The following is an 11,234-nucleotide window of genomic DNA, read 5'->3' as shown; positions in this document are numbered from 1 at the left end:
ATCAATGTGTTCACTTTTTAGCTGAATTTTTAGTTTTAATTAATGTATTTACAGTCATCAAATCAATATATACAACATAAATACTATAATAAAGTTTTTAAATTGCTTATGGTTGATCTTATAGATGCCTAGAAAGTATTCAGATGTTTGGTCCTTTATAAACACAAAGCTCAGAATAATAAGGGCTGTGTTGCAGTGTCCAAATACTGCAATTTAGAATAGAGATTTCCCAACTCAACAAAAATGACATTACATATTTCTAAATGCAATAGATATCCTAGAGCATTAAGTGATAATATAATTAACAATAACGTAGATCCAGTAGAAGTTCAAATCATAACCCCAACATAATCCAAATAGAAATGATGATATAAACAAAAATGAAATTATTTCAAAAAATCAATATCTTTCAAACAATAATTTAATAAAATACTTGATAATATAACAGCTGAGGAACAAAGTAAACTGGATTTTAAATTTGCACAAGTCATTTTTATGTCAAATTGTCCATTTTTATGTCAAATTGTCCATTTTCAATAACCCATTTATATTAGAAAAAAATATTTCAATTCCTTAAGACCTGCTTTTAAAATGCTCCAGATATTTACTAAGCAAAAACTTATTAGATAGTGAATTTAAACGGATCGAACATATAGTAAATGAAAAATTAGACAAAAGCAAAAATTAAACTCTCATTAGTGATGGGTAGACAAATATAAGAAGGGAATGCATTATCAACTTTACTCTGGCAACTCCTTGTCCCATTTTCTATAAATCGATTGACACAGGAACAAACATGCATACAGGGAAATACATATCAGATGAATTTATCAAAGTTATTGAAGAGATAGGAATTTCAAAAATCAACGCCATAATAACTGACAATGCAAGAAATATGAAAAAAAGCATAAGGCCTTGTAAAAATTAAATATCCAACTATTGATTTCATTGGATGTGCCACTTATGGATTAAATCTACTTCTAAAAATATAGCAAATAAGATGCTATCGATTCAAATTTTAGTCACAAAAGCTAAAAATATCATCAAATATGTAAAATCTAACAATATTCTTTCGAGAAAAACAACTCCTAAGAAATTATAATAAAATTGCTTTCCTGAAGTTGCACAACCAAACTCGTTGGGCTGATATAGTTTTGATGATAAATAGCTTGCTAAAAAATAAAGATATTCTACAGGAAATGGCAATTCTTGATATATTTACTGATCGAGATAGGAGACTTACTCTTCTCGGTAACGATAGGGTTTTAAATGATCTAATGCAACTATATAATTTTATAAGTCATATTTACACAGAGATAGTGGAAGAGAATAAAGCCAATTTATCTGATGTCCCTCAAGCATTTATTAATATCAGGGATATTTAACGATTATAAAACAATATCAAATCCATTGTTGCAGAGCGAAATTTCCGAAATTGAGAAGTTTAATAAAAGCCGAAAAAAATTTTGTTGCCGACTACTCATATATTGACCCAAGATTTTGCGTAAGAGATAATGAAGTTGCAAAGGGGTTGGATATCATTAACCGATTTTCTGGACATCCAGATTTAGATATTGCGAGAGTAATGGGAACCTATCCAAATATTGTGTAAGGGAAGATTTTTTTAATATGGCAAGTCTTGGCAAGACGCATCATTTAGAGATCCAGTGGTGGAAAGATTAAATACTTTTATATTTTAGTAAACAATAACCTAGCTCTTTTTCTAATCTTAAAATTGTGTTATTCAATATTTTATTAGGTTTATGTTGCAATCATTACATATCGACCCTAGCCATACGGATTTTATCAGTGCCACCGACAAGTGCAGCTTCTGATAGAATATGGTCCTCCTTTAATATTCATTCGAAATCTAGAAATAAGATAAAAATTGATAAAGTTCGAAAATTAGTTTTTATAAAAGCCAATCTCCATTTTATGGGGAAAGAAATTTCTGCAAATGACAATGGATTCTATAATTTCAAGCTCTGATCTGGAATAATTTTTTTCTTCAAACGAAGATAACTAACAAACTACTCAAAATTAAATCATATTTGTTAAATATTGTTTATATATTCCAAATAAAACATGTAAATAAATAAAAAATTAGTTCAAATCAAATCATATTTGTTTAATTATAATGTTTATAATTGATAAAAACAAAAAAGAGAAATTATAGGCTTGAAGATTTAATCTAGAACGGTTAGGATGGTCGCACAGGATAAAAATTAGACAGAAAAAAGACACTTTATTAAATTCAATCGAAGAAAAATGATAGTCTTTATTGATTATATTATTAGAATATTGACGTTGATGTAATTGTCTTTTTATTTTATAATATGGTTATACAAAAAAAGCAAGTGGTAAAAGAAAATGAAAATATATATCAATATATATATATATTTAATCGGATTGAGATGTATTTATATACATGTTAATTTCATTGAATAAAAAGATAATATGAACATATTTAAATATACAATTACAACAAATTGAATAAGCGAAATATTTAAAAAGTATTTAAATATACAATGAATTACAACAAATTAAGCGAACATGTAACATGCACCACCTCCAAAAAAAATATATAAAAAAATTTAAGTCTTGAAAACACAACATGGTACAAAAAATGGGGAAGGAAAGAGCTCGTTTGGCATGCGGGAGGTAACTCTTATAATGTTACATGAGTAATGGTTAATATTTAATGTTACAATAATTGTTTCATTATTAAAATAATACCCAATACTTACATAAGGAATTATATAAAAAATAATATATATATGGGGATAGTGGGAACTACAATTGGGAAGGGGGAATTATTGTCATTATTTCCTTATATTGGAATATAATAAACAATTACAATTGGAAAAAGGAATTATTGTCATTATTTTCTTATCTTGGAATATAATAAACAATTACAATTGGGAAGGGGGAATTATTGTCATTATTTCCTTTTTTTTTCTTTTTGGAATATAATAAACAATTACATTTGGGAGGGGAATTATTGTCATTATTTCCTTATTTTGGAATATAATAAACAATTACAATTGGGAAGGGTAAATTATTGTCATTATTTCCTTCTTTTTTTTTGGAATATAATAAACAATTACGTTTGGTAGGGAGAATTATTGTCATTATTAACAATGTAACTTATTAATCATAATTATAATAACTAGGAAAAATGGAATATGTATGATGTTTTAATATTTGTAACCAACAATATATAAGTAAAAAAAATATAATGCAATATATTCCTATTGATAATTTCTAATGTGATAAATATGAACAAAGAGAAACTTATCATCTACCTGAATTTCCCAAATGACGTTACTAATTCTCCCAATGACAATCCCCACACGCCATTCTAATGTTAATTCTCTTAAATTTATTCTTTTTACATTGGGTCTATTATCACAGTCATCGTCTTTTAAAAAACTTCATTTCCATCTTAACTCCCTTCCGAATAATCTAAAAGCAGGTGATGACTTAGTAACCGCATGTTTCGCGTTGCGATAATTTAATAACACATCTTCCAAAATGTCATCCCAGCCTCCTAATTTATATATCATATTTTTTGCTGATCGTACAGCTCTTTCAGCCATACCATTTGACGCAGGAAGGTATGCAGGAGTATATATATGTAGAATTCCCTTTTCTTTTAAAAAGTTATTAAAATCAACAGACCTAAAAGCTGGTCCATTATCTGATACCAATTCTACTGGATACCCAAATCTGGAAAAAATATTATTTAATACCATAATGGTGGTATTCGCATTAATGTTTTTCACCTTAATAATCTCTAACCAGCGAGAGTACCCATCATTATTTATTAATCCGTAAAAATTTATAATAGGTCCAAAAAAATCAATATAGACTCGGTACCAGGGTTTGTTAGGTTGTACCCAATAATTTTGTTTAACTTTTGGGAGTTTAGGCGCATTGATCATGCACATATTACATCTAAAAATCATTTCTTTAATATCTATATTGACTCCTGGCCACCAAAAATACCTTTCCATAGTATCCAACCCAATATGTCCCTCATGTAACACACTAAGAAACTCTTTTCTTAACCTTTGAGGAATAATAACTTGTTCGCCCTTAAAAATACAATCATTCTTAATATTCAACAACTTACCGAATGCCTTGTAACCTCTAATCAGCTTATCATTTTCACCTTTTTCCAACACAATTTTTTTAACTTGGATTAATTCTGAATCTAAAAAGGTTTCTCCTTTAATCAATTCTAAATTGTTAATTATTCTTACATCCTTCATATCATTATTAACATTAACAAAACAAATGATATCTTCCTTAATTAACCTTGATAATCCATCAGGAATGATTTGATCCTTACCCCTCCTATAATTAATGTCAAAATCAAAACCGGCTAAACAAAAACCCATTTCTGTAACCTTGGAGACATATTGTAAAGCTTAACAGGATCTACTCCAAACAAATTCACCAGTGGTTTATGGTCCAAAAAAATTTTAAATCTCCTACCTACTACATATTCTTTCCATTTTTTTACTGCCAAAACAACAGACAATCTTCTTTTTCAATAATTGAATATCTTTTTTCACATGCCTTAGACATAAACTCAATTGGCCTTTCTAAACCATCTTCTTCTACCTGAAATAAGACTGCACCCATGCCTTTATTGGATGCATCCGTTGAAATAAACAATTCCTTATTTCTATCATAATGTGCAAGAATGGTGCATAATGCAATTTTTCTCTAATTTCGTAAAAACTAGTTCTTTCATTGATTCCCCTTTTAAGTAAATCATATAAATTAGCTGCTAATTTAGAAAAATCTCTTATAAATCTAGAATAATAATTCATAAGACCCAACCAAGAATGTAATTCATCCTTATTCTTAGGTTCGGTCATTGTACTTATAGGATCAATTTTTTCTTTGATTGGCAGTATGCCTATGTCACTTATTAAATAACCTAAATATTTTATACTCTCTTTGTAAAACTCACTTTTTTTTATATCTCCAATCAGCCCAAATTCCAACATTCTTTCAAACACTCTTTTCAATTTATAAAAATGGTCTAACTTATCCTTATCAAAAATTAACAAATCATCTAAATAATAAATGACCCCTTAATATCAGCAAATATTTCTTCCATAGTCTTCTGGAAATAAGCAGTTGATACTGTAAGCCCAAAAGGTAGTCTATTAAATTGAAAAAGAACCATGTGGGTGGAGACGGTCAGAAATTTGGAAGTTTCTTTAAATACAGGAATCTGCAGATACGCCGATGAGAAATCTATTTTTGAAAAAACTTTCCATTACCTACTTTAGCAATTATGTCATTAATCCTTGGAAGCGGATATTCGAACCTTTCTAATTGTGGGTTTACAGTAACTCTAAAGTCAGCACAAACTCTCAACGTATTATCTTTTTTTTAACTTGACAATCTGACAGGCTTAATTATTCCTTGCTGGCGCCATTGCTCCATAGTGTTTTCTAATTCTTCTTCTAACTCGAAGGGCACTCTCCTGGCCTTCACAAATTTTGGCTTAAAGTCATTCTTTAATAAAATATCTATTTCCAAATTTTTGACTTTTCCAATTCTATCATTAAAAACACAATCAAATTTCTTAATTAGTTTGTTGATGTCACAACTCTCTTCAAAATACCCTTTTTTAGTAAATAACGATTGAATGACATAATTTTTTTTATAAAATTTATCACTGTCTTTGAAAGGATTGTTAAAAGTTAAAAAATTTACCCTATCTCCTATCTCATTCTTATTAATAGTGTTTACATCAACGTTGATATCGATTATGTCAAATTCTAATCCAGTCTTGACCACATAGCGGTGGTCCCTCCCCATCCAATACATACAAATTTAAATATTTAATTGTATTCAAATATTTAACCTTAATATTCGAGACCTGACCAACGACTGTGATAGGAGAACCCTCATAAGAGAATAATTTTTTAGAACAATTTTTCAACTCAAATTCTTCATAATTCTCCAATTTTTCAAAATCTTTAATGGGCAAGGATGTCACCGGAGAACCCGTATCTATCAAAAAAGAAAAATTTAGATTATTAAGTTGCATATTAATCATAAAATCATTAATAAAATTTATCTTATTCCTTGGCCTCAAATTATATGGCGTTTGTATCATTTCTTGTTTTTTGAAATTGTTGTTGTTGGTGGTGGCCTTAAAATCCTGCTTGTTCTCTTTCCAAGACGAATAGCCTTGCCAATCGGCTCTATCCTCTCTTCTCCAAGAATCTTTCTCTATATATGTTTTATTATTATTAATCTCCAACGATTGAAATTTGACAACAATGCCCTCTATAATATTAAGCTCTGTAGTATTTTCTTCGATCAACCTTGTTTTTAGCTTTTCATTATGACAATTCAACATAAATTGCACCGACAAAAATTCAAGATTGAGCCCTGAACCATACCCTTTCAGTCTATCGAGATACTCTCTGGAAGACTCAAGTCTGTCCGGTTTTGTATTGAATAATTCAAATATGCGCGTAATCTTGTTTTTTTCAACTTTTTTTTGTATTAAATCTTTCATCTGTTGATACGATAAGTTATCTATGTTGTCCATAATACTAACAGCCATATCTTTGTCAATTGTTTCAAAAAGTTTGTATTTCTTAGTTGCCTCATCAACAATATTTTCGGCTACAAATTTCAGATCCAATGTTTTTAGTAGAACTTTGATTTTGATATGATTCCTATCCTCCACCATGATAAAAACAAAAAAGAGAAATTATAGGCTTGAAGATTTAATCTAGAATGGTTATTAGGATGGTCGCACAGGATAAAAATTAGACAGAAAAAAGACACTTTATTAAATTCAATCGAAGAAAAATGATAGTCTTTATTGAATATATTATTAGAATATTGACGTTGATGTAATGTCTTTTTTTATAATATGGTTATACAAAAAAAAGCAAGTGGTAAAAGAAAATGAAAATATATATATTTAATCGCCTTGAGATGTATTTATATACATGTTAATTTCATTGAATAAAAAGATAATATGAACATATTTAAATATACAATTACAACAAATTGAATAAGCGAAATATTTAAGAAGTATTTAAATATACAATGAATTACAACAAATTAAGCGAACATGTAACAATAATCTATATATTTTCAGGAAAAAAATAAATATTGACCTGTAAATTATTATAAAAAAATATTCCCGTTTTTTTTCGTAGTTTCCCCGAAATATAGTTTCCCATGAAATTTACATCCCTAGGCTTTTAGGTAATATCATCGGCAAAAAAAATTAACAACATACCAACATAAAATAATTTTATTAATATAAGAATAATGTCCAATATATTTTCAAATTGTGGCAAATATGAGTAACGACTTAGCTATTTATTACTGATTTTTCCTATAAAATATTTAAATAACTCGGTCGCTACTCACCTTCAAATTTTAACAACATGGGTTAAGTTATACGCGATATAATCGATAAATAAATAAATGTATTTTATATAAATAATATTATGAGGGATTGGTGTCATTGTCATCTCATCATAATAAGGTAATTTTCTCATCACCCAATGAGTCCAATATTGCTTTAAATTTAATTATATATTGTGAATCTTTGCTCATATATTCCGGTTGCTCCAACATGAGAGAAGTATCACTATAGTGAAAAATAATAATAAAATTATCAAAAGGCATTTCAATATACAAAAAAATGTCTCTTACGAGCGTGAGCTGAAGTATCGCGACGGCCCAATCGAGCCTTTTGCAAATGTCTATATATTACTAGATTGACAATTCATTCATTAAATGGCTTTTAAAAGTGTCCATACATATGAGTCAGCTGTAGCGCCATCTTGTGGTTTGTGCGTCGGTTAAATGAGATTAATATAATGTTAAAGAGACAATTAGTTGAAATGCAAACAATAAAATAAAGCTATAGATGACTCCTACAAATGAACACCACTAAATGAATTACCAAACTAGTAGTATATACTAGCGATCTGCACCCGACCTAGATTTTCAATCTCAGCCCAGCCATAAATTTTTTAAAAAAATCCTGCCTAGCTCACTCCCAATCGATTTTTTTTTCATTTGTTCATAAAAGTCTGACCCAAAATATAAATTATTCATCCGCCCAGCCCCCCAAATTTATTAAACATCTTTGGTGAATTTATTAAACTTTCACACTAATATTATAAATTTGCTTCTCAAAAATTCTAAACAAACATCTATATTTGAATCAATGATAATTAAAAGAATAACATCCTATTTAAAGTAGTTTTCTCATTTATTTAGTGTTATTTATTGCCTAATACTTATTCATTATAGTAAGAAGGATTTAACCACCTATCATTTTTAAACTAGATTGAAAATGTGTGGGTAATCTGTACTTAAATTGCTGCATAATGTTGTTATAGAGTTAAATTTGACAAAAAGGTGAACTCTATATTTTATACAGAAAGATATTATGCGAGCCTAAGATATGCTCATAGATGGTAGAGGTTTGAACATATATTAGCAAAATCTCGAGGCTTAGGCAATATTCGTTTTTAAAAAACAAGCTGAAATCGAGCCATTTAACAACACTGCAGAGGTACTATTTGCACAGCACATGGATTTTTTTTAAAAAAATAAATGTTCGGCCTGGTGCAGGTTTTATATTATATTTTCAGGCCCAGCCTAAAAAAAAATTCTCAGGCATCTCCCAGATTTTTTTATATATATAACATTTATTTTTAATTTTTATATATAATTATGGTGATTTAAAATATTTGGTATAAATGGCCTGGCCCAGGTATTTAAAAAAATTTTTTAGACCTGGCCCAGCTTGGTAAGTATATTTTTAAAATAAAATATGGATTAACCCATATACCCAGGCCAAAACTATAGGTCTTTGATTTTTATCAGAGACCTGCAGGCCCAGCCCTAAACCCTGGCTGTATTTTAATTTTTTAAATATACCCGGGCCTGGCCTGAAAATATTTTTTTTTAAATTATTCGGGCTGTGCTGTATATTTTAAAACCAAATATTTATAATCGCCATTATTAGTTATAAAAATCAAAAATAAACAAAATATATTTTTTTTTAAATCTGGGCTGGGCCTGAAAATTTTTTTTTAAAAATTTGGGCTGATCCGAAATATTAAAAAAAATGCAAGCCGTGCCGGGCCATATAAATGGTACCTCTGCAGATCTCTGATTTTTATATTAATATTATTTTCTTTATTATCAGATATTGAGCCCTTATCAAATATTGTTGTAACAAAAAACTTTAAAATAATTGTGTAAAAAGAATAACATTGGGGAAGGGGTAGGAACATTAGATTTTCTAAAATCATTAGGATCCTCCCAAACCATAGGATTCGCAAGTCCTTATCCACACTGTTACACCTCTCAAATAGTATTATTTCAGGTTGCCCAACCTGTCCCTAAAAATTTGAACAATCGTCACAGCCAGCCTGGCAAGCAGACCATAAATATGGATAGAGCAGATCTTTGACAGTATAATCATTATAATCTCATTTTTTATACATAAAATATATTAACAAATCTGAAAGAATGAGTTTAGGTTTAAAAAGAATTAAATCAGATTCATTCTTGGATCAGAGCCTATCTAAAAACAAAACAATTTTATTTATATTAAAAACAAAAATGTTATTATATTTATTTTAAGACAAAAAATCACTATTATAAAATATAAATGTTTAATAAATGATAAACCTTAAGCTTTGATCTAATATAGAGTGTTCATTTATAATATCTTCATTTGCTTTCATAAATACATAATGTTCAAGGTTGGGTCTATGTCCTATAAGAAATTTTGGTGGATAAATATTTGAATGTTTACCTATTTTATTGTAATCAATACTTTGCATATTGAATGGCATATTTTTAAGAGCATTTTCAAATAAATGTGTTTTTAAATTTTCGTAATATCTTAAAACAAAGATTAAATTTGTTATATATAACTTAAATTTTACTCAGCACAGTAAATATATTCATCATTTGTTAATTTATTAATGTAACTATCATCTTTATAGGTCATGATATATAGGGAATATAATTCTATCTTTATAAGAAACAAATATTTGTTATGTACCAATCCATAAAAATACTTTATTTAATCTTGTAAATACATAACGACTTAAAATATACTTAAATCTTTCAACCTATAAACTATATATAAACAAATTAACGTTAATTTAAACCTCAAGTTTTTGTATTGATGCTACAACTTCATTACTATCTTGTGAATTCTCTGATTGTTTTATTTTTTTCATTACGTCATGTATTAAACCCATTTTATTGATTAATATATCTGGTGAAAACGTTTCATCAATCCAAACCTAAATATAAATTAAATTGTTGGCAAATATTGTTTATAATACTTTATTCAATTTGTCTATTAAATTTTTTGCCTTTTTATCGCTATCATCCTGTTGATAATCACCCATAAATAAGGATTTAGGTACGAAACAGCGAAAATCAGAATAGCGAAAAATAAATAAATAAAGTATCGTACCGCCTTTACTATTTTTCAGCCATAATTAGGGATTTTTTCGCATGACTTTTTGCTAAATTTTGCTTAAGCTTAAAATTTGTATGCTCAATTTAACAAGCTGATTGCTCAATATATACTTTTACTTTATAAATATGAATAAAATGAACACTTATTAATAATAAATTAATTTTTTTTTTTTCCTCTTTTAGCTTTCACCTTTTCTGATGGTAAGCTCCTTCAACATCTCTCTCCACTTTATGTTATTCATACAATCTCTTTTATCTATTTTATACTTCTTTATATTGGCTCTAACTTTATGGCCCCATTGAAGTTTTGGCCTTCCTCTTTTACGTTTGCCCATCACTTCCAAACTTTCAACTTTATTTCCTATGTAGTTCATAGGCCTTCTCATTGTGTGCCCATACCACCTAAGTCTGTTTACCATTAACTAAGTCTTAATGGGCACTACCTTTAAACTATTTAGTATTCTTGTACTGCGCACCTTATCCTTTCTTGTTACCCCAGCAATCATCCTCAGCATTCTCATCTCCATAGTTTGTAGACTTCTCTCGTCTGATTCTTTGGTTGGCCATGTTTCCGAACCATATAGAATAGTTGGTTGTACTATGGAACTGTAAATTTTTCCCTTTAATTTGTGTGGGATTCTTTTGTCAAATAGCACTCCAGATAAAGATCTCCACTTTAACCACCCTTGATTAATCTTACTCTTTATCTCTTTTTC

At 28.6% G+C, this 11,234-nt stretch overlaps 1 protein-coding gene across 2 annotated transcripts; it reads right to left on the bottom strand.

Annotated features, from left to right (window-relative positions):
- Window positions 1-6,582: 6,582 nt before the first annotated feature.
- LOC135931560 (DNA replication complex GINS protein SLD5-like) lies at window positions 6,583-10,475 on the bottom strand. 2 transcript variants are annotated; one of them, XR_010573086.1, is made up of 8 exons: window positions 10,380-10,475; window positions 10,200-10,337; window positions 10,107-10,160; window positions 9,972-10,060; window positions 9,839-9,927; window positions 9,712-9,799; window positions 7,714-7,843; window positions 6,583-7,648 (listed from the first exon to the last, which is right to left on the bottom strand). XR_010573086.1 is itself a non-coding variant. In XM_065468781.1 (7 exons), the coding sequence occupies exons 1-7, from the start codon at window positions 10,443-10,445 to the stop codon at window positions 7,534-7,536; spliced, it is 639 nt and encodes a 212-aa protein (XP_065324853.1). In that variant the 5' UTR covers window positions 10,446-10,475; the 3' UTR covers window positions 6,652-7,533. The 2 variants fall into 2 exon arrangements, 1 of the variants encoding a protein (XP_065324853.1); XM_065468781.1 differs by lacking the exon at window positions 7,714-7,843 and having other exon boundaries at window positions 6,652-7,648.
- Window positions 10,476-11,234: the final 759 nt, after the last annotated feature.

The sequence above is a fragment of the Gordionus sp. m RMFG-2023 genome, chromosome 1 (genome assembly GCF_954871325.1).
Source record: "Gordionus sp. m RMFG-2023 chromosome 1, tfGorSpeb1-WG-v2, whole genome shotgun sequence".
NCBI classification, from domain to species: domain Eukaryota; kingdom Metazoa; phylum Nematomorpha; class Gordioida; order Chordodea; family Parachordodidae; genus Gordionus; species Gordionus sp. m RMFG-2023.
Note: the sequence above shows the minus strand (reverse complement) of the source record. Positions and strands in the feature narration are given on the sequence as shown.